The sequence below is a fragment of the Marmota marmota genome, unplaced genomic scaffold (genome assembly GCF_001458135.2).
Source record: "Marmota marmota marmota unplaced genomic scaffold, marMar, whole genome shotgun sequence".
Taxonomy (NCBI): domain Eukaryota; kingdom Metazoa; phylum Chordata; class Mammalia; order Rodentia; family Sciuridae; genus Marmota; species Marmota marmota.
Genome location: NW_025999900.1, coordinates 40,546,347 through 40,568,970, shown reverse-complemented (window position 1 = coordinate 40,568,970; position 22,624 = coordinate 40,546,347). Strand labels below are relative to the sequence as shown.

The 22,624-nt window shown below is 38.3% G+C and overlaps 1 protein-coding gene across 3 annotated transcripts in view; it reads right to left on the bottom strand.

Moving 5' to 3' along the window:
- Psen1 (presenilin 1) overlaps nucleotides 1-22,624 on the bottom strand; it is a 65,613-nt gene that overhangs the window by 20,954 nt on the left and 22,035 nt on the right. For all 3 annotated transcript variants that reach the window (XM_015493596.2, XM_015493610.2, XM_015493603.2), the window contains 2 exons: nucleotides 12,861-13,111; nucleotides 10,746-10,887 (listed from right to left, as the gene is read on the bottom strand). In XM_015493596.2, coding sequence (XP_015349082.1) covers nucleotides 10,746-10,887; nucleotides 12,861-13,111 — 393 coding nt within the window. The remainder of the gene's footprint in view (nucleotides 1-10,745; nucleotides 10,888-12,860; nucleotides 13,112-22,624) is intronic.

Below are 22,624 nucleotides of genomic sequence, written 5' to 3'. Positions count from 1 at the left end.
CAACTTTATAAAATGATACTTTGGGGAAAGTCTTCACCCCCCACCTATGAAGGTTTCACCTAGAAATTGGTACTCCTTAGACATTAAATATTCTAAACTTACTACTGAAATACAATAAAGCTATTTCTGATATTCATTCATTAAAAAATTTCCCTTGCATTTTACTATGAAAACTTCCAAAGACACAGCAAAATTTAAAGAATTTCACAGTGAACACTCATATCCTAGCCTTGATTCTACCACTAGTAATTTGTCATTTGGAAAATTTGCTATTTTCCTCAATTATAACTTATAGTAACATGAACATCCTAGCACACAGTTTTTTAAAAAAATTTAATTTATTCCTTGAGATAAGTGAAAAAGCAAAAATTATTAAAGTGTATAAACTTTTTCTAATTGCTAAGTGTTAATACACATTGCTCAAACTACTTCACAAAAAAGGCTGGATTAATTTTATCAAGTCAATAGGTCAAATATGTTAATTCGATATTTTAGTATGCAGTTTTTTTTAACTGGTGAGGAAATACACACATGAATTTATCCAATTACCTAGTTATTAATCATGTATATTTCCCCCACATCTTCTCTGTCCATGTTTTTTTTTTTTTTTTACTTATTTGGAACGTTTGTAAGTGTTCTTTATATTGTAACAGTATCAGCCCTTTTACTATAATAATGGTAAACAGCTTTCCTACTTAGGTTGGTGATTTATGTTATGATTTTCTGAATTATTACCTGAATTCAAAGCTTCTTCAAATGATGACTAAATAGCACCCTCCTTTTCTAGAACATCTGGTAGTAAACAGACCCTTCTCATCTTGCAAAGATCCCTAGGTCAGCTTCCCTGTGCTAAAGGCTCTGAAAGACAAGAGCCCTATTTCAGTGTATAACAGTGCATACCTCTTCTGAACCCTGAACTATCCAAGCCAGAAATCATGTAACTAATAAGTTATAGCTCCATCTATAACAAATGGTGTATAATAATTAACTACATTTTCTATTTCTACCTTTGTAAGGCTTGTTTGGTCTTATTTAGCTTCTTGCAAGCATTGCACAATCAACCTCTGATATGAGAAATCCTTAGGATTTATTTCCAAACAGGTCCTGGCAAGCTTCTGAAATTCTGACTCAAAAGCTCCTTTTACATTATATGAGCAGTCAAAGTAAACAGTTTCCTTCTATAGAACTGGCTCTGCTTGCTAAGACTTGATCATTAAAAAACAAAACAATACAAATGAGCAAGTGTGGAAATCTGGCTGGATACAAACATTTTAGACTGTCTAAAATTAAGCATAATTAAATTACAACTACCTTGTCTCTCACACTGACTGCAACTACGAAACTTGGCCTGAAAGCATTGCCACAGCTAGCTGAGGACTAGGAACAGTGAAGAGGCCAGGAGAATTGGAAGCCACAGAGAGCAGAACAGTTTCCACTTTGTCCTTCCAGTACCCCCCTCCTCCTCCACCTGAACTCAACACCAGTTAAGTGGGTATCAGTGAGACGATGGGAGATCCAGAAGTCTAGTTTTTGGTCTAAGGAGCAGGAACTGGTATCTTAACACCTAGGTTGCTGAGAACGCTTTCCTCGCCTTTCTTTTCTTTGTTCTCTCATGCCCAGCCCCCAAACAATCTTGAGTGGTACAATAGGGGTTACAGAAGCCTAAAATTCTCTCTGATTAAAGGATCCTTAGTCCCCAGAATGAGGCAAACAGCCCTTGTTTTATTTCACTTTGATCTCCCATTTCTTGGTCCTGACATTAGGAAATCAGATCCTAGCTTTCTGCTGCAGGAATTCCAGAGAAACTAGAAACTAACTAAACCAGAAGCTCATGAAAGTAACCTCTAAGCTGTTCATGAACTTGTGGACCCACCTCTATGGTAAGCATGTGTGGATATGATCCTCAAGAGCATTCAGATTTTTGACAACTGAATGGCACACAGGTGGGCCAGATCTGAGAAGTACTGCAAAGACTTTGAAAACTGAACTGATTATTGTCACAGGCTACAGATTAGAATTTACAGCCTAATTCAACCAGGTCAGTTTGTTAGGTAGCTGGTTATAAATGGGTGAATAGGAAAAGGACAATGACAACTGAAAACCAGCCAAAACCTCCCCAGCCATAATTAATTACATCCCCTTAAGAAAAATTGTTATTTCCAGATCAGGCCACACCCTACCAGGTAGTCTGGACCTTCCCCAATCACCAAGACTATGTCACAAGCCCCAATCATCCTTTCAACCAAAACATCAAGAGTCTCACAAAGAAAGTTTGCTGAGTACTACTCAGAGGGTAATAAATGGATTAAGGAGGTAGGAAAGTAAGGCAAAAACAAGGGTACTCAATTTCCTTGAAAACCCCAACTCTGAGCACCAAATCATTCTCTCTTCAAGGCGTCAGTGCAGTTCCTTCATTGTATGTCACCCTCACTTCTCAATCTCTCTGGGACCACTGTGCTGACCCTCCACATGCTTTTAAAGGAACAATTTGCCTGCCTGGCTTCAGTCCACAGTATATATTACATTCTTCAGCAAAAAACCTGTTATATGCAGGAGAAATGCAAGGTCAGTTGAGGTCAGCGTGGGCCTAGAACTGTCCTATGTAGTGGGCACTTGAAAGTCTGATGTTATCCTGCTGTCAGTCAAAAGTCAAGAGGTGGACCTGGGAGGGACTCTCTGGAAACTTCCCTGGGACTCCCAGTAAAACTGGAAGGCAGGGAGGGCATGCAGTCCACCTCTCTGAGAGCATCTACTCTCCTCCTTGAGAATGTCCCCTTTTCCTAATTCTTCTGATAAAATCATGACTGCTACTCAGAGCAACATGTCTGAAATCTTTCTGGCATGACTGCAAGAACTGGTAAAGAGAGGATCTCTGTGGCTACCTCAGCTTTGCAGCAAGCTCTGGCAAACTGGCCCACAAAACAAAAATACCAACATTCTCTTAGGGTCTAAACAAGACCAGAGTTTATAACATAATATTTAAAATGACCAAGATATAATCCAAATTACTTAGCATGCAAATAACTAGAAAAATCCCAATCTGCATGAAAAAAAAAATTCAATGAATATAAATGCAAGACAAGGGACCAGGGTTGTGGCTCAGTGGCAGAGCACTTGCCTAGCATGTGTGAGAAAATGGGTTGATCCCTGGCACCACATAAAAATAAACAAATAAAATAAAGGTATTGTGTCCATCTACTACTTTAGAAGTATTTTTTAAGGGGCTGGGGATGTGGCTCAGGGTAGATCTCTCGCCTAGCACGTGAGAGGCCCTGGGTTTGAATCTCAGCACCACATAAAAATAAATAAATACATTGTGTCCAACTAAAAAATAAATATTTAAAAAGTATTTTTTAAAAGAATCTTAAAAAAATAAAATAAATGCTAAGACAACACAGATGTTGGAATGCCAATAGTCTTCAAAGCAGTTATGTTAATAATGTTTCAAGAAATAACGACAAATACTCTTGAAATAAAAGGAAACAGACAAAGTACCATGAGGAGGAAAAAATATAAAGAAAAACCAAATGGAAATTTTAGAATTAAAAAGTACAGTAACAACAACAACAAAATAGGCTGCATGGGCTCAATAGTAGAATGCCGATGACAAGGGAGAGTCAGTGAACAAAAAGCAGGAGAGAAGATTTAAAAAATGAGTAAAGAGACCTGTGGAACAATATTGTAGGTTAGGAATCCCTTATCTGAAATGCTCAGAACCAGAAGTGTTTCAAATTTCAGAGATTTTTGGATTCTGGAATATTTGCATAGACTTTACTAATTCAACATTTCCAATCCTCAAACTGCAAATTTGAAAGACTCTAATTTGACACTCAAAAAGTTTCAAAATTGGGGGCTAGGGATGCAGCTCTGTGGTAGAGTGTGTGCTCAATATGTCCAAGGCCCTGGGTTCAATCCCCAGTACCACAAACAAGCCCAAAAGGCACTCAAGCTGGGAATGGTGCCTGTGGCCCTAGCTAGTTGGCATGTCTGGGGCATAAGGATTACTTGGGCTCAAAAGTTCCGCACCAGCTTGGGCAAAGCAGCAAGACCATGTTTCCAAAAATAAAGCTTTACACTTTGAAGCATTTCAGATTTACAGATTAGAGGTGCTCAACTGACACAGGTCATTTGTGTCATTAGTCTTAAAAGGGGAAAATAATGTGGTCCAGAAGAACTATTTTAAGAAATAATGGTTGAAAATTTCCCAAACTTGGTAAAAGACATAAATTAGAGACTCAAGAAGCACAGTGAATTCCAAAAAAGATTCAAATTACACCAACTCCTGAAAACTGAAGAAAACTTTAAAAGTGAACAGAACAAAAAATAATCATGCTGTTATTTTATAGGGGAATAATTTAAATAACTAATTTTCCTCAGAAACCACTGAAAGCTATCGGTAGAATGTCTCCTCACCACCTCCCATACTAGGGATCAAAAGACTATTTTTAAAAAGTTAAAAGAGGGCTAGGGATGTGGCTCAAGTGGTAGCGCGCTTGCCTGGCATGTGTGCGGCCCGGGTTCGATCCTCAGCACCACATACAAACAAAGATGTTGTGTCCGCCGAAAACTAAAAAATAAATATTAAAAAATTCTCTCTCTCTTAAAAAAAAAAATTTAAAAAAAAAGTTAAAAGAACCAAAACAAAATTCTATGTCCAGTAACAATACCCTTCAATAATGAGGTGAAATAAAACATTCTAAGATAAAGAAAAACTAACAGGAAACGAAGCCAGCAGACTTGCTCTTTTTTTTTTTTATTTTTTAATTTTTTATTGTGGGTTGTTCAAAACATTACAAATTTCTTGACATATCATATTTGACACTTTGATTCAAGTGGGTTATGAACTCCCACCTTCACCCCATACACAGATTGCAGAATCACATCAGTTACACATCCATTGATTTACAAATTGCCATACTAGTGTCTGTTGTGCTCCGCTGCCTTTCCCACCCTCCCCCCTCCTCCCACCACAAAAAACCAAAAAAAAAAAAAAAAAAAACCNCCCTCCCCACCTCTCCCCTCCCCTCCCCTCCTTTCTCTCTACCTCCTCCACTGTATAACCCTGAGGGTCTCCTTCCATTACCATGCAATTTCCCTTCTCTCTCCCTTTCCCTCCCACCTCTCATCCCTGTTAAATGTTAATCTTCTTCTCCTGCTCTTCGTCCCTACTCTGTTCTTAGTTACTCTCCTTATATCAAAGAAGACATTTGGCATTTGTTTTTTAGGGATTGGCTAGCTTCACTTAGCATAATAAAAAAAAATTATTAAAGGAAGTTGTTTAGACAAAAGGCAAATAATGCTACAAGAAAAACCTCAAGAATGAAATAAGAGCAAGAAATAAAGTAGATTATATTTTCTCAATGTATTCTTCATCATCTCTTTTTTTAAAGAGAGAGGATAGAGAATTTTTTTTAATATTTATTTTTTATTTTTTTAGTTTTTGGAGGACACAACATCTTTGTTTGTATGTGGTGCTGAGGATCGAACCCGGGCTGCCGCATGCCAGGCGAGCGCGCTACCGCTTGAGCCACATCCCCAGCCCTTTTTTTTTTTTTTTTTTGATGGAAGAGATTGAACCAGGGCCTCATGCAGTCTAAGCAGGTGCTCTATCATTGAGCTACACTCCAGACCTTACATATGTTTTAAAGTATGTCTGATGCCCAAGCAGAGTGATATATGCTTATAATCCTGTGACTCAGGAGGCAGAGGAAGGAGGATCAAAGTTTGAGGTCAATCTGGGCAACTTAGCGAGACCATCTCAAAGGAAAAAATAAAAAGAGGGCTGGGGATGTAGCTCAGTGATAAAGCACCCCTGGGTTCAATAAATAAATAAATGTTTGGTAGTTAGTAAAAATTATAACACTGACAAACTTTTTAATGGTGAAGGGTAAAGGAATGTATAAAACAGTAAGGTTTTTTTTTGTCACTTGTAGTAATATATTAAGTAGACTAGGAAGATAAAACAGATTAACTGAATAGTCCTATAACTAACAAAATCAGACTTACTCCAAGCACTGACAACTTTCACCCAATATTTAAAGAAGAGACAGCATCAATATCTCTAGAAAACAGATTAGGAGGGAACACACACTTCCCAAACCATTTTATAGGACCAGCATTATCCTGATACCAAACCCATTCAAAGACAGTGCAAGAAAAATATGAGCCAACATCCCCAACAAGCACAGTTGCAAAATCTTCATCAAAATAATAGCAAATTGAATCCAGTGATAAAGAGAATACACCATATCAACTAAGATTTATCCTAAGAATGCTAGGTGGGTCAATCTTCAAAAATCAATTTAATTCACTATTATCAAATGAAATGGAAAGAAGTCCAAAATATACTATTAAGTGAGAAAGAAGGGAGATGGGAGGAAGGGTAATTGTCTACTATTATAAAACAGTGGATTTAATATGTCTCAATTTCTATTCCTATGTTTCACCTCTACCCATATTTTTTATTGGTGCATTGTCAATTTCTATTCTAGTTTTCTTTTGTTTTTGTGGCGCTGGGGATTGAACCCAGGGCTTTGTGCATGCAAGGCAAGCACTCTACCAACTGAGCTAGCCCAATTTCTATTCTTAAAAAAGTACATATTCTACCAGCATGCCTCTAATCCCAGCAACCCAGGAGACGGAGGAGGTAGCAGGATCCCAAGTTCAAGGCCAGCTTCAGTAACTTATCTTGGCCCCAAGCAACTTAGTGAGACCTGGTCTCAAAATAAAATAATTTAAAAGGGAGTGGGGGTTGGATATGAGACTCACTGGTGAAGTGGCTCTGGGTTCAACTTCCCAGTAACAACAACAACAACAACAAAGTACATATTCATATGTAATTAGCAAAGTAAGTTTAAAAAAAAAAGTAAAAGAAAAGATATGCATCAAATTATTAACAGTGGTTACATCTTGGAATAGGACTGGTTGGTGGTGATAACTGGGGTATGTATAGTTAAACTTGGTCTGAATGTTTTTAAACTATGAACATGCCTTGCTTTTATTAACTATTAAAAGTAAAACAGGAGTTTTTTTTGCTTTTGTAGTATTTGAAAAATAGAGAGTAAAGTTTAGAAGGTCAGCTGAGAAATCAGGCTACTAAACTAGTCATGAAGATAACAGATGGTAGTGATTACACATTAAAAACTAGACGGTCCTAGCAAAGTATACCCACTGGTGATGAAATGGCATGAAAGATAATTAAACTTATGTGCCAACAGACATCTGAATAGAATTGATGCCAAAGGAAATAACCTTCTAACCATGGGCCTAATAAACAGATTTTTTTTTTTTTTGAGAGAGAGAGAGAGAGAGAGAGAGAGAGAGAGAATTTTTTAATATTTATTTTTTAGTTTTCGGTGGACACAACATCTTTATTTGTATGTGGTGCTGAGGATCGAACCCAGCGCCGCGCGCATGCCAGGCAAGCATGCTACCACTTGAGCCACATCCCCAGCCCAATAAGCAGACTTCTAAGCTAAAAATATTTAACTAAAAGTTGTATTTGAGGGCTGGGGTTGTGGCTCAGTATAATAGAGCATTTGCCTAGCATGTGTGAGGCACTGGATTCAATTCTCAGCACCGTGTATAAATAAACAAATAAGATAAAGATTCATCAAAAATAAAAAAAAATTTTTTTTAAGTTGTATTTGAATGGGCTGGGGATGTGGCTCAAGCGGTAGCACGCTCGCTTGGCATGCATGCAGCCTGGGTTCGATCCTCAGCACCACATACAAACAAAGATGTTGTGTCTGCCGAAAACTAAAAAATAAATATTAAAATTCTAAATAAATAAATAAAAATAAAAAGTTGTATTTGAGGATGTAAACTTAAACCATGAAATTGAACGTAATTTTCCATGAGAGAAAAACAGTTCAATGTATGAGATTCAAAACTGGTGAGCCTTAGGAGAAACTGCAAAGACCAAGGTAGGGAGATAAGTGAACATCAAAAAGAATGTCAAGCAGAAGAGGGTGACTAATAAGCCAATGGCAATAAGGTCCAGAGAAATTAAGTTCAAAATACTGGCAACCAGAAGACAAGCAGTTTCCACAGAGGCATAAATCCAAAAGAGGTTGGATTTGACAGGAGTCTTAGGTATTGGCTCTGCATCAATCCAGGCCAAACTCTGGGCTCAAAGCCCCATAGTGACCTAGCTTCCAACCCACACTAGCCTCGTGAGCCCTCCCAACACTCCTCATATGAAAAACTGGGATAACAGTAGGGCCTGTTCCATTGAGCTGGTGTGAGGATGAAATGAAACCAGGCAGATATAGTTTGCATAGCTTGCTATATATTGTCCTCTACACACCATTGCCTGAAGCTGGGAAAATCCATTCATGCTTAAAATTAGAGGGGAGGGGTCGTTTAAAGATGTTGCTTTCTTGGAGCTGGGGTTGTGGCTCAGGGGTAGAGCGCTTGCCTTGCACATGTGAGACCCTGCGTTCAATCCTCAGCACCACATAAAAATAAATAAAGATATTGTGTCCATGTATAACTAAAAAAATATTTTTTAAAAAAAGATGTTGCTTTCTCTTTTATATGTGAAAGTATGAAACACACAGAAATTTAACAGTTTCCTAAGATCACCAGGAAAAAGAACTCAGGAAATGCAATACTGAGTCCAGAGCCCCATCTATTCAATTACACAGGAATTTTGAAAAAGAAAAAAAATCTGGAAGTAATTTCTAGATTACAAAAAAGGTAAAATTCCATCCCCTTATAAAATCCAAAAAAGAAACAGAAGAACAAAAGTACCATATGATTTAAAAAAAAAAAATTCACTAAGCAATTCTAATAAAGCAGAGAAATGGAACCAGCAGTAAGCACTTCCATGTTGATAAAACACATAAAGAAAACTAAGAAAGAGCATACTTAAAGCAGGGGGAGAGATCCAATCACTTGCTCTGGCTTACTGAGAATTGACAACAACCCATTATCATACATACCTCCATCTTCAATGGTCATCATGTGATAATGTCAGACCACAAATACTCACCACTTTAGGCTAACATATATGCCCAATCAGAAGTTGAACAAGTAAGGCTAAATTCTATATTACTTTAGAGCTTGTGAGCTTTGAAAGGATGTTTGATCTTAACTAAATTAAGACATTTGTTTTATGGATTAAGAATATAGCTGAGTGGTAGAATGCTTGCCTAGCAAGGTCCCAGATTCAATCTCCAGGATCAAAAAACAAATAATAAATGAAATAAAATAAATTTTAGAAATACATATGCATGCCTATAAAAATTAGCATAGTTTTAAAAAAATTCGGGCTAGGGATGTGGCTCAAGCAGTAGCGCGCTTGCCTGGCATTTGCGGGACGCTGGGTTCGATCTTCAACACCACATAAAAATAAAATAAAGATATTATGTCCACCTAAAAACTAAAAATAAATATTTAAAAAAAAAATCAATGCTGGTGAACGTGGGGGAAAGTACAAATTGATACAACCTTTTGGATAAAGTTAGCATACTGAGAGTTAAAACACAGTTAATTTGCCCCCAAAATTCCATGTTTAGGCCTGTACTCTAAGGAAATAATTTTTAAAATTCTACGCATAAAGATATCATTTTTTAAAATAGCGGATAACTGAAAACAACTCAAAATATCCAATATCAGAGAAACTAGAAAACATAAATTACAATATATTCATTGAGTCAATAATTATGCAGCCATAGAAATTTTTTCTAAGAATTTATAATATGGGAAAATGCTTATATCAGAGTAAAAGTTAAGAAAGGACACATACTGACTATCTACTTTAAACATGTTAAAAATATATACAGGAAAATACTAGAAGGAAATGAGTAGACTCCATTATTTGGAAAGTTAACATTTATAATTTATATTATTTGAGAATAACCTTAAAGCTCTATAATGTCTAGTAAACTGTAAATTTTCTGAGACTTGAGTCTGAAACATGTGCCAAAGGGCTGAGATTTAGGAGTCACTTAGTGAGAGAACAAGGGGAGGAGAGGCTGGGGGTTGTAACTGTGTCTTTCCTGTACAACCCCTTGACCTCACTTTGCAAGGAAAGAAAGAGTGCTACCACAGGAAGGACGGTACGTGAATGGAAAGCAATTTAGAACCAAGGTATGAATGCTAGTGTTAGACTCACCAAGGAGTCTAACACTAGCATCTGAAGGTGACCTTATTCTATATTCAAATGTGAGAATCTGAATTCTTTTGGTTATAACTAATTTTATGGGGACAATTACCTTATGCTATTTTTTTGGTTGCGGGGTTGGCATTACCGGAGATTGAACTCAGGGACACTGGACCACTGAGCCATATCCCCAGCCCTATTTTGTATTTTATTTAGAGACAAGCAACTCACTGAGTTGCTTAGTGCCTCACTTTTTGCTGAGGCTGGCTTTGAACTTGCGATCCTCCTGCCTCAACTTCTGGGATAACAGGCATGCACTACTAAGCCTGGCTCCTTTTGCTATTTGTGAATTGAGCTGATACACAAAGGTTTTAAAGTATATGCCTGCAGAATATCATAAATGTACCATGAACTGAAATGTTAAAACCACTTAGACTGTGATATTACATGAAAATATTTGTTTCACATTTATGCCTTTTTTTATTTTTAAAATGTTCCACAATGAGGGGAAGGTAAATAAAAACTAACTTAGGTCTAAAAGATAAGACCTTTTTCTTTACTAAACCAAGAAAGATATGTGACAAGAAGATGCACTCATCACACAACAAGGCAGAAAGCAAGCATTATCACAGCTCACCTTATAGCACCTGTATTTATATAGAACCACCAAGAGGATAGTCATGACGACAATGACACTGATCATGATGGCAGCATTCAGAATTGAGTGCAGGGCTCTCTGTCCCACAGTCTCGGTGTCTTCCGTGAATGGAGTATAGATTCTATAATAAAACAAAACACAAAAGCCCTGGTTAAGTAAGTGTTATTGGATATCCCAAACCACATATTCCCTCCAACACTATAATTTTGTTTTCCTTTTGATTAATGTCTTGTAAGTCATTTTTTGCCCATTTCACTAGTCTAGCTCAGAATTTTTAACCTAAGAATATAGCTATACTCTAATAGTTGCTTCAAAATAAAATGAAATATCTAAGATATGGAGAGATGAACTTATGTGAGCCAGGCATTGGCTCCACCTAGTGGATGCTTTGTACTGAAATAATTGCCTTATCAAATGTATTCTCCACTGTTTATTAATCTGTTACATAATCAGATTCTGCAACATTAATTACCTAGGTTGACAAATGGTTGGCAAAGGAAGACAATATGGTGCATAATTATTGTCTTTCATCTGTAGTGATGAGAACTAGAGTTGTTTTGAGACAATGTCACATATCCACCTTCCCTTATCTCACTCATATAAAAATACTTCCAGGTGCCAATGTATCCCGCTAAAAGACTTTATTTCTGATTCCCTTGTAGTTAGATATGGCCATGACACTAAGGAATGGCCAATGAATTTTAATAGATGTTGTGTAAAGAGCTTCTGAGGAAGAGTGCATTCTGCTGAGAGGGAGAAGTCCTCTGCCTTTTTCTCCCCCACTACTTTCTGCTTTCTGGATGAAGGGAGGGGCTCCATTCTGGAGTCTGAAGTAACCTTTGAGAGGAAGGAAGGAAGGAAGGAAGGAAGGAAGGAAGGGAGGGAGGGCGGGCGGGCGGGCTGAGAACTTGATGAACGTAAAGCTGCTATACCAATCTGGACAGCCTACCTCTGTGCTGCTCTATGGGTAAGAGAAAAAGGTACCATTTAAACCAGTTTTGTTTCTAACAGGGTCAGCAAACTTTCTATAAAGGGCCAGATAGTAAATATTTTTAGTTTTATTGGTCACATGGTCTCTTGCTACTGAGGTATGAAAGTAGCCATAGACACAAATAAATAAATGGACATGGTCTTTTTCCAGTGAAAGTTTATTCACAAAAATAGGAGGCAGGCAGAGCTGACCTACTGGTTGGGGCTTGCCAACCCTTGTCCTGTAGTATGAAGCCAAACCTAGTCTTGATTTATACAGATACTATTCCCCAATCCCTTAGGCTACTTCCTCTTACCCCTGCCCTTCACTCATGTCTCAGCCATACTACCAGAAGGCTAATAGCACGGCTTTCAGAACACCATGCAGTTTTTCAGACATTTCCCAAATTCACATTCTAAAATTCAAGTTCTTAGAGACAGGACTAGATGACATCTGAATTGGAGCATTTTTCTTGGTGGCCAAGGGCAACACCAACAGCACTGTGGAATCTACATGATAGTTCCCCAACTCTAGAGAGTGCTAGGTTACATTAGATATTCATTCTTACAATTAACAACTTTTTTTTTTCCTGAGTATTTATTTCTGGAGACAAAGTGCTCTCATGGGCCTTACTATAAAGGAAATCACACATTAAATAATGTAAATAAATATATTTTTGCAAATTGTGACAAATAAGAAAGAATAGGCTGCTGTGAGAAAGAATATTAGGAAGGAGGTGTTAGGAGATGAGGGAAGTTACTTTTGATGATTTAACATTTAAGCCAAAATGAGAAGAAATCTATCCACCAAAATTAGAAAAGAAAAGAACATTCCAAACAAGAACAATGGCCCTATGGCCCTGAGGAAGGAAAATCATGCTTAATTTGTTCAATTCCAAATAAATTCAGCCCTATCCAATGACACCATCCATGAAACGATTGCAGCATTCATTTTCCCACTTAAAGCACCAAGTAATAACCCCCTAATTCTCTCTATTGCCTCTGGCCATCAGAGAAATGGACTCCTTCATGCTCCTTCGGTGCAGAGGCCCTCAAGGTGATGATAACACAGTGAGGAAAAGCCACATGGCCTTAAGAACAATGAAACAAAACACTCATACATACAGCTGTCCATCTTTCCGAGTATAAAAGCTGACAGATTTGATGGTAGCCACCACCACCACCATGCAGAGAGTCACAGGGACAAAGAGCATGATGACATGTTTGGCGCCATATTTCAGTGTCAGCTCCTCATCCTCTTCCTCATCTTGCTCCACCACCTGCCGTGAGTCACCCTGCGGTCGGCCATTAGATACTGGTTCAGGGTTCCCAGGTCTTCGACGATCACCATGATCCTGCCGTTCTCGATTATCATTCTAAAAGCACAAGAAAAATATTGTTAATAAATCAGACCCTCAGCAGAATAAGGGGTTCTATATCAAAAACAAAATATGTAACAATTAGGCCAGTCATTGAGTTCTAAAAACTTGAGACAAGAAAGAGCCAACTTGCAGGCAGTGTGCAGTTCAAAAGTTATTTTTGTATGCGGTGCTGAGGATTGAACCCAGTTCAAAAGTCTAGATGGTTTACCATTGCCTTGGCTCACCCCACTCTCTCCTCCCATTCTCAGCCTAAGCCAACTGAACTGAACTTTAAGGTTTGTCTTACAAACTGACACCACTATCAAACCTTTATCTGTAGCAGTTGCAAGCAAAGTAGGCTCACCTTTTCACATTCAAGAAGTGTCTTTAGGCAGGTTCACATCAGTTACACAAGGAACTATCTAACCTCCATTATTAACAACACTAAAATCCATGCTGCTCAAGGAATCTCTCTGCATTAGTTCTATATGCTATTCTATAGCATATAAAGTTACAATTATCTTCACAAACACATTTAAATTTTTAATATATCAAAAATTGAAAAAACTCCCCTAGAGAGCAACTAGGCCTTAATTCTGATGGTCCATATCTTTATTTTCCACATCCTGACTACACTCTATATAAGGGAACAATAAATAAATACTTAATGAATGACTGATGAATGAAATTAGAAACTTTCTGAGATTCTACTTTCCTCAAACTCTTAAGCCAGATACAATTTTGTTACTTTTATATTTATCCTGGTCTTTAATTTACTTTCTTTCTTTCCTTCTTTCTCTCTTTCTTCCTCACACCCTCTCCCCACCCCTTCACTTTCTTTTCTTTTTTACAGTGCTGGGGGACCAAACACAGGCCCTCCAACGTGCTAGGTACTTCCTAGCACTGAGCTACTTCCTAGGCTCCTGGGCTTATCTTTTCTTATTCTTTAAGTTGAATTTTTCTTTTGCTATCAAGGTTCCTATCTTAAAACTTGGTTTTTGTAAAGGGTTGAATAAATAACAAAGGCAACAATAATATATATAGGGACTGGGGTTGTGGCTCAGCGGTACAGCGCTTGTCTAGCGCATGTGAGGCCCCGGGTTTGATCCTCAGCACCACATAAAAATAAATAAATAAAATAAAGGTACTGTGTCTAACTACAGCTAAAATATAAGTATTAAATGTTTTTAAAAAATAATAGGTGGGCTGGGGTTGTGGCTCAGCGGTACAGCGCTCGCCTCGCATGTGCGAGACCCTGGGTTCGATCCTCAGCACTGCATACAAAAATAAACAAGTGAAATAAAGGTGTTGTTTCCAACTACAACTAAAAAATAAATATTAAAAAAAATAATAGGTGACAGAAAAGGAAAAAAAAAAAAAAACCTAGGTACCCCTCCTTCTGATGGGTAAGTGAACAGAAGGTAGACTGTTGGTCCCTGTTACTCTGGGGATTGAACTTAGGGGTACCATACCACTGAGCAACCCCCTGACAAATCCTTTGTATTTTTTATTTTGAGGCAGAGTCTCATTAATAACACTAAAATCCATGCTAAGACTGGCCTCAAATTTGCAATCCTCCTGCCTCAGCTTCTGAGTCCCCGGGATTACAGGCATGTACTGCTGCACCTGGTTTGTACCTCATTTTTGACTACAGAGTCTAACTATTGCTGTAGAACATTACTATTACTCATTAAAAACACATTCTCCATTTAATAATGGCTTAAAATAATTCCTGCTGGGGTTGTGGCTCAGCAGTAGAGTGCTCACCTAGCATGTGCAAGGCCCTGGGTTCGATCCTCAGCACCACATAAAACTAAATAAAAAGAAAGGCATTGTGTACAACTAAAAAGAAATATTAAAGAAAAATAATTCTAATGTATCAGAGGTTGTGATATGTATATTACCTTTAATTCTCACATTCACCTGGTCATCACTTCTTCACAAATGAGGAAATAGTCACAGCTACTGTGTGTCAGAGGTTCTGAACACAGGCCACCCTGCCTCCAGAAGTCAAGTTCTCAACCACCTCCTAACTTGCCAGTCCCAAAACAACATGAGCTCTGCAGGCATGGTGAGGGCTGGGGGTTCTTTTTATTTCATTTCTGATATAACTATTCCACAAGTAATTTTCAAAATTCTACTATATTCCAGATACTTTGCTGTAGCAATACTGAAATAAGAGCTAAGACTCTGTACTTAGCTCTTATTTCAATATTCAAAACTCTGTAAGTTAGTTTAAGGAACAGATGGTTGAGAACTTTGTTTGCCATGCCAAGGACTTTAGACCTTATCGTGAAGCAATTAAAAAAGTAATAAAGATTGCTAAAGTCAAGGAAGTGATACAATCAGATTATGTTTCATTTTTAAGAAATCTGACTGGCAATGAAAACTAGATGCATGAGAAAAATATTTCAGAAGTTGAATAGGTAGGCCTTGTTGCAAATTATACGTCAACTATAAGGGATCAAGTTGATGATGATGGCACTGATATAGACAGGGTACACAAAAAGATAAGCAAGCTGGAGAGAAGAGAAATATTTTAGAAATATAACTGAATCTGAAGTACCTGCAACCAGGTAGGAAAGTCCAAGGGCAATTAGCAATAGAAAAGTCAAGCTTAGAGAAGAGGTAGGCAGTCATTACTCTACAGTTATGAGAATCAACAAAATTGCAGGGAAGAGTACAGACAGAAAACACAAAATGGTATGGACACGTTACTCATTAATATAATATAACAGCTGGTGGAAGGAAAAATACAGTGAGAAGCTGATCAAGAAGTGTGAATAATCCTAGGCATAAGCAGCAGGAGATGAGAGAAAAAGCATTAGAGAACAGGAGAGGGAAAGACACCCTGAAGAGTTCACACAACATAGAAGGGAGAGAGGAGTGCAGTTTCAACAGTCAGGGAGGAGGAGAGGCAAAAGCTCACTGAATTTGACAATGCGAAGTTCACCAAGTGCAACAGTGAAGAGGGAAATTAGACGATAAATCATATTGGATTGGGGAACTAATGGAAATTAAGCAAACAAACAAAAAAAAAAAGTTGGATGAGAGAGGAACCCAAACTCGAAAAAGCTATTTTAGAGAAGTTAGAAACTTGAGCATACCAGTCAGGTCAGAGTATAGAGGTCCCAAGAGAAGAGACTGAATAGTGAGACAGGGGAATGACAACTAATGGAAATGGGTAGGGGGCGAGAAGAGGAAAACAGTCAGCCTCACAAAGGCATCTCTGCACCCTCTTCTTCAGTCTGGAGATCAGGAAGTAAGTTGTAGGTGGCACAGAGAAAGTGTTTATGAGAACCCAGATCCTATGGGGAGTGGAAAGGAAACTACTGCAAAGCATTAAAAACAGAAACCTGCCAAGAAAGATAATTTTTGCTGAACCCAAGTTACCACATGACCAAAGTCCAGCAGCATGGAAATGATTAAGAGGAAGGTGAGGTCTGGAGGGCAGGGACACAGTGTGACAATAGTTGAGGAACAGCAGAGTTGAGAAAATTCAGACTTTTATTCTCCCAGAAAAGGAAGTGACTGGGCCATCTGGGTGAACTGTGACCTCTGTGATTAATATTCAGCAAGATGATTCTGACCAATTTGATGGGTTGATTAATACAAGTAATAATAGCTAGCTTTACATAGTAATTGGTAATTCATACAGCACTCTCACATTATCTCATTTATTTACAGAAACAACTAGTCCAAAATCTTAAAACCAGAAAACAGCTGAGGAAGGTATCAAATTCTAATCTCCTGCTTCAAAACTTGTGTTCTGCTGGGCTTGTTGGCACACGCCTGTAATCCCAGCAGCTCAGGAGGCTGAGGCAGGAGAATTGCATGTTCAAAGCCAGCTTCAACAAAAGTGAGGCGCTAAGCAACTCGGTGAGACCCAATCTCTAAATAAAATACAAAATAGGGCTGGGGATGTGGCTCAGGGGTCGAGTGCCCTGAGTTCAATCCCCGGTACCCAAAAAACAAAACCTGTGTTCTTTTTGGTACCACAGCCCTCCTATTAAGCTATATGAACTGTTTATTACGTAAGTCAGGCAGGAAAGGGGCCATCACAAGCTCATTCACGATACTGGATGTTCTGGTTCATAAAGAAGAAGTACCAACCCCACCCTGCTGTACCTCCAGACTAAAATGGTCTCCTCGACAACAGTCACACTCAAAATTTCTAGTTCTCTTTCCCCCATTATCTAAAATACTACAAAGAATGGATACTTTGTATACTAATTTTTTTGGGGGGGATATGGGGATTGAACTCAGGGGCACTCGACCACTGAGCCACATCCCCAGCCCTATTTTGTATTTCTTTTGGAGACAGGGTCTCACTAAGTTGCTTAGTGCCTCACTGTTGCTGAAGCTGGCTTTGAACTCTCCATCCTCCTGCCTCAGACTCTCAAGCTGCTGGAATTACAGGCGTGCTTAAAACTGATTCAATTTTTCTTTTTTAAATGGTACAGTTTATTTAAAACATAAAACACCTACATGATTCTAAAGTAAAAAAGCTATAAAAATATGTATAATAAATCACCTCCTTCTACACAATCTACCTCATTTCCTAACTTCCCAGCTTACTTCTGTTACTGTTCTCCTGCAACTCCTAAGTTTCTCCATGCATATGCAGGCACACATAAATATATATTCACATAAATGGTAGTAAAATAAATGTACTATGCTTTGCCTTCTCCACCAACTACATGGATTGGTTTGTTTGTTTTGGTACCAGGAATTAAGCCCAGGGTTTAGTGTATGCTAGGCAACTGACCTACATCTCTGGCCCTCTTCACTTAACCATTGAACTTAGAAATTTTTATATATCAATGTATAAAGACATCATTACATCCATATTCAGTTTTTTTTGTTTTTTCTTTTCTTTAAGATGGGGTTTTGCTGTGTTGCCCAGGCTAGCCTCAAACTGTGATCCTCCTGCCTCAGCCTGCCTCAGCCTTCTTCAGCCTAAGCTGAGATTACAGACACATGCCAGCATGCCTGGCTCCTCATTCCTTTTGTTTAAAAAAAAAAAAAGAAAGAAAGAAAGAAAGAAAAGAAAAGTTAATAGCCATTATAGGAATGTATCATGATTTATTTGGCCAATCCCCTAATGATGGACATTTAACTTGCTTCCTTCCAATGTTTTGCTTTACATACAATGCTGCAATAAATGCTCCCATAAATCATTTAACATGTATGTGGGCATATTAGGGTAAGTTCTCTAAAGTATAATTGGTAGAATAAAGTATATTCACATTTCATACTGATATATTTTGCCAAATCCCACATAGACACCCACTCCCTTAAGAATTTAGAGATTCAGCAAAGTAAGAGACCACCTACTTTACCACACCCTTGCTAACAACATGTTCTGTTAGCCATTGCTTAGATTCTGCCAACCCTATAGGTAAAATATAGAAATTTCAGTGTAATTTTAATTTTAATTTCTCTTAGGACCAAGAAATTTGAACACTTTTTCTTTTAATGAACCATCTATCCATATCTTTTGCCATTTGGCTAATGGTAAATTTGTTTTTGTTTCTAAGTAATAATTATTAGATTCATTGATTAATTTAAAAAAAGACTAGGCCTGGGAATATAGCTCAGTTGGTAGAATGCTTGCCTCACACGCACAAGGCCCTGGGTTCAATCTCCACCACCGCCAAAAATAAAATAAAAAAAATACTGAATGCTTGTTATGTTCTAGTCACTATGCTAGGACATAGCAAGTGAACAAGACAGATAAGGTCACTGCCCTCAGGAGGCATCACAATACCAGAGCTTAAATTATACTGCAGAGCTATAGTAACAAAAACGGCATGGTACTGGCACCAAAACAGACATGAAGACCAATAGTACATGGGCTGGAGATGTGGCTCAAGCGGTAGCGTGCTCGTCTGGCATGCGTGCGGCCCGGGTTTGATCCTCAGCACCACATACAAACAAAGATGTTGTGTCTGCCGAAAACTAAAAAATAAATAAATATTTAAAAAAAAAAAAAAAAGACCAATAGTACAGAAAAGAAGACATATAGAGAAACCCACATAATTACAGTTATTTCATACTATTCAAAGGTGCCAGGCTGGGGATGTGGCTCAAGCGGTAGAGCGCTCGCCTGGCATGCGTGCGGCCCGGGTTCGATCCTTAGCACCACATACAAAAACAAAGATGTTGTGTCCGCCGAAAACTAAAAAATAAGTATTAAAAAATTCTCTCTATCTCTCACTCTCTCTTAAAAAAACAAAAAAAACAAAAAAAAAAAAGGTGCCACAAAAATACATTGGAGAGGGCTGGGTTGTAGCTCAGTACAAGAGTGCTTGCCTACCATGTGTGAGGCATTGGGTTCGATTCTCCGCACCACATATAACTAAGTAAAATAAAGGTCCATCAACAACTAAAAAAATATTAAGAAAAAATACATTGGAGAAAAGATAGCCTCTTCAACAAACGGTGCTGGGAAAACTGAAAATCCATATGTAGCAAAATGAAATTAGATACCCATCTCTCACCCTGCACAAAACTCAAGAGTGGATCAAGGACCTAGACATTAGACCAGACTTTGCACCTACTAGAAGAAAAAGTAGGAGCAACTCTCCATCATGTTGGCTTAGGAACTGACTTCCTCAACAAGACTTCTAGAGCACAAGAAATAAAATCGAGAATCAATAAATGTGCCAGGTGCAGTGGCACGTGCCTGTAATCCCAGCAGCTGAGGCAGGAGGATCATGAATTCAAGGACAGCCTCAGCAAAAGTGAGGCACTAAGCAACTCAGTGAGACCCTGTCTCTAAATAAAATACAAAATAGGGCTGGGGATGTGTCTCAGTGGTCAAGTGCCCCTGAATTCGATCCTTAGTACCACCCTCCCAAAAGAATCAATAAACAGGATGGTATAAGACTAAAACGCCTCTTCACAGCAAAGGAAACAATCAAAAATATGAAGAGAGAGCCTATAGCATGGGAGAAAATCTTTGCCACCTGCTACTAGGGCATTAATCTCAAGGATATACAAAGTACTCAAAAAACTTAACAGCAAAAAAGCAAATAACCTAGTCAATAAATGGGCAAAGGAACCAAACAGATACTTCACAAAAGAGAAAATAGGATTGGTCAACAAATATATGAAAAAATGTTCAACATCTCTAGCAATGAGAGAAATGCAAATTAAAACTACACTGAGATTTCATCTTACTCCAGTCAGAATAGCAATTATCAAGAATACAAGTGACAATAAATGTTGTCCAGGATGTGAGGGATGGGAGAGGTATGCTCATACATTGCTGGTGGGACTGCAAATTGGTGCAACCACCATGGAAAACAGTATGGAGATACCTTAGAAAACTTGGAATGAAGCCAACATTCAACTCAGTCATCCCACTCATCGGCAAAAACACAAAGGACTTAAAATCAGCATACCATAGTGCCACAGCTACTTCAATGTTTAAAGCAGTTCAATTGACGATAGCTAAGCTATGGAACCAACCTAGTTGCTGGTGCCCTTCAACAGACGAATGGATAAGGAAAATGTGGTACATATACATGACGGAATATTATTCAGCCATAAAGAAGAATGAAATTATGGCATCTGTCACTAAATGGTTGAAACTGGAGACTATCATGCTAAGTGAAATAAGCCAACCCCAAAAAACTGAAAGCCAAGGGCTGGGGATGTGGCTCAAGCGGTAGCGCACTTGCCTGGCATGCGTGCAGCCCGGGTTCGATCCTCAACACCACATACAAAAAAACAAAGATGTTGTGTCTGCCAAGAACTAAAAAATAAATATTAAAAATTCTCTCTCTCTCTCTCTCTCTAAAAAAAAACAAAACAAAAAAAAACTGAAAGCCAAATGTACTCTGATGTGGATGCTAACTCACAATACCGTAGGGGATGGGGAATGGGAAGTTCCCTGGATTAGAGAAAAGGGAATGATGGGAAGGGAGAGAGATGGGAATAGGAAAGACAGTAGAATAAATCAGACATAACTTTCCTATGTTCATGTATGAATACATGACCAGGGCCTGGGGATGTGGCTCAAGGGTAGCGCGCTCGCCTGGCATGCGTGCGGCCCGGGGTTCGATCCTCAGCACCACATACAAACAAAGATGTTGTGTCCACCGAAAACTAAAAAAAAAATAAATATTAAAAAAAAAAATTCTCTCTCTCTCTCTCTCTCTCTCTCTCTAAAAAAAAAAAAAAAAATACGTGACCAGTGTAACCCCGCATCATGTACAATCCCAGGAATGGGAAGTTATACTCCATGTATGTATGATATGCCAAAATATATTCCACTGTCCCGTATAATGAAAAAGAACAAATACAAAATTATATATAAAAAAAAGGTCCCTGCTCTCATGTACAGCTCTGAAACAGAGAGACGGCCAATAAAGATAATTACAGAGTACAATAGTACTATAAAAGAAATAAACAGAATGGTAGAGAACACCTGGGATGGGTCTACTTTTGGACAATATGACCGAAAATACCTGAGCTGAGACTGAAGGTTGAAAAGATATGAAAGGCTTATTGTAAAGGGATTAACTCAGCACCTGAGGGTTGTCCAAACCATGCATACGACAAAATAAGCTTCAGTTTCTGCCTATTTCCTGCAAGATACTCTTGAGTCCTTGGAATATCTTGCCTGTTAAGATTGTTTATATCTTTAAGAGGACTTGGGTAAAACCAGCTACTTTATGCTAGAAACGTGATCTACAGTAGGGCTTTGGGTCACATAGTATCAGCCTGATCTCTGAAGGGGATAGAGAAATAGAGCCATGTCTATTTGTCCCAACCCTAATAAAAACACTGGACACCAAGGTCGGGTGTGCTCCCCTGGTTGGCAAAACTCTGATAAGTTTTAAAACCTGTTGCCAAAAGAATTAAGTGCCATCTATAAAACTCCACTGGGAAAAGACAACTGGAAGCTTGTGCCTGTGTCCCCTGGGCCCTGCCTATGTGCCTTCTTCTACTAAGGTTAATCTGGGTTTTTTTGTTTTGTTTTGTTTTGTGGTGCTGGGGATTGAACCCAGGGCCTTGTGCATGCAAGGAAGCACTTTACCAACTGAGCTATATCCCCAGCCCTTGCTAAGATTAATCTGGATCCTTTCACTGTAATAAACTGTAATTTGAATATAAAAGCTTTTGGTAGTTCTGTAAATCATTCAGATGCATTATTGAACCTGAGGGTGGCCTTGGGAGCCCCCCAAATCCTGTATACTGAAAACTACAAAATATTGCTATTAAAGAAATTAAAGATCAAGAGCAAAAGTAGACAGTGTACCAAACTTAAAAACAGCACATAACGTTAAAAAAAAAAAAAATCAACCAAGAAAAAAGGTAATCTGTAAATAGGAGAAAACACCTGCAAATCATATCTAAATAATGTACTAAATTTCATTTCACACTACTTTGAATGGCCACCATCAAAATAACAAACTAGGGGCTAGGATTTAGCTCAGTAGTAGAGTGCTTGTTAGCATGCTTGAGGCCATGGCTGGATCCCCAGCACTGGGTAAAAAAGAAAAGAAAGTGAAGGGG